Here is a 1,712-nt window from a genome sequence, read left to right as displayed (position 1 = left end):
TGTGTGTGTGTGTGTGTGTGTGTGTGTGTGTGTGTGTGTGGGAAGTTAGATTTTTGCTGAGTTAGAATCTGCAGAAAACTCACTTATCAGCAGGATGGACACACACACTCACTCATTGACATTCAACACTCTGTATCTCTTCCCCTCTCTCTCTCTCTTTCTCTCTTTCTCTCTCTCTCTCTCTTGATTCATTTTTCATTTCAGTCTGTTTTCCACACAATTCTGCCAAAATATAAATCAAAACAGGAACAAAATATGTCTTGTATGCCAACAAAAAAGTATCATTTAAAAAAAAAAACAAAGGATAACTTTTGCGTTTATACAGTTTAAATATATTTACATTTTCTGAAATAAATGTGGAGTGTTTAAAATATTTTTTTACTAAAATGTGGCAACAAGCAAGGTTATTATAGTTTACTAAAAAAAATAAAACCATTAAAAAATTGTTACTTGAAATAAAATAAACGTTAATTGAAATAAAATAAAATGTAAAAACTAATTTTATTTTTAATTGCCAAAGCATTCTTATTTTAATTTAGTTTAACTTGATGTTCTAAAATAACAAAACCTAAAACTAAAATAAAAATTATTAAAATTATATAGAAATGACATGAAAATGGGAAATATAAAAATATAATAATCAATCAAACAATCAAGCAGTCGTGTAAAGCATCAGGCCTGCGTTCACTGAGCTGCTGTAGTGGAGGATGAGTTTGTAACTGTCCTGCATCAGCTGTATCGCTGGGAAACACAATAACGTCTCTGTCTGCAGGAAGTATAATATTCGTGTGGAGGACATCATGGTCAGAGATGTTCGTTATATCACACTGAACTCCACCTACAGAGACCTTCACGAGATCCTCCTGATAGGAAACCTCAAAACGGTGGCGCTGGTGGAGTCTGCAGGTACAAACACATGCTCGCTCTATATGTACATTATATTTATAAATTTACATATGCATGGCTGGTTTGTCTTTTTAGTTTGCACTTTTTTCCAAATGTTTGTTTTGTAGTAATTGATACATTTATATTTGCTTTAAAATGTTAGTTTTTGTAGGAAAAATTATCAAACAAATAAGTCAAAAAGGTTGTTATTGACAATTGTGTGCATGTGTAAGAACTGAAAAAATAGAATGTGGTTCAAATAATTAAAAATAATTATTATAATAATGAGGAAATTACAGACATTTGATGTGTTTGAAACATATATTATGTATGTGTGTATATACAGTATATATATATATATATATATATATAAGACAAGACACTTAATTACATGCATATACAGTTAGGTCCATATATATTTGGACACAGGCACAATTGTTATTATTTTAGCTGATGACCAAAACATATTAAAGTTAGAGTTATATAATGAAAATGGGTTTAAAGTGCACACTCTGAGCTTTAGTTTCTCATCAAAATTGGAGGAAAGGTTCAGAAATGACAGCTCTTTAATATGTACCTCCCCCTTTTTCATGGGACCAGTCAACTGTCCAATTACTTATGGTCCCTTGAAAAAGGGGGAGGTACATATTAAAGAGCTGTAATTCCTTAACCTTTCCTCCAATGTTAATGTGAATACTCTCAAATATAAGCTCAGAGTGTGCACTTTAAGCTCATATTCATTATATAACTGTTACTTGAATATGTTTTGGTCAGCAGCTAAAATAATAAAAAATTGTGCCTGTGTCCAAATATATATGGACCTGACT

The 1,712-nt window shown here is 31.2% G+C and overlaps 1 protein-coding gene across 1 annotated transcript in view; it reads left to right on the top strand.

Moving 5' to 3' along the window:
- The window catches only part of LOC107692265 (chloride channel protein 2-like), a gene marked incomplete at its 5' end in the record, with an annotated part of 28,856 nt that overhangs the window by 20,076 nt on the left and 7,068 nt on the right, over positions 1–1,712 (top strand). Inside the window, one exon of the mRNA XM_016491227.1 lies at positions 773–906. Coding sequence (XP_016346713.1) covers positions 773–906 — 134 coding nt within the window. The remainder of the gene's footprint in view (positions 1–772; positions 907–1,712) is intronic.

This window comes from Sinocyclocheilus anshuiensis, unplaced genomic scaffold, assembly GCF_001515605.1.
Source record: "Sinocyclocheilus anshuiensis isolate Anshui unplaced genomic scaffold, SAMN03320099.WGS_v1.1 scaffold402, whole genome shotgun sequence".
In the NCBI taxonomy this organism is placed as follows: Eukaryota; Metazoa; Chordata; class Actinopteri; order Cypriniformes; family Cyprinidae; genus Sinocyclocheilus; species Sinocyclocheilus anshuiensis.
This window is presented reverse-complemented; position numbering and strand designations above follow the sequence as displayed.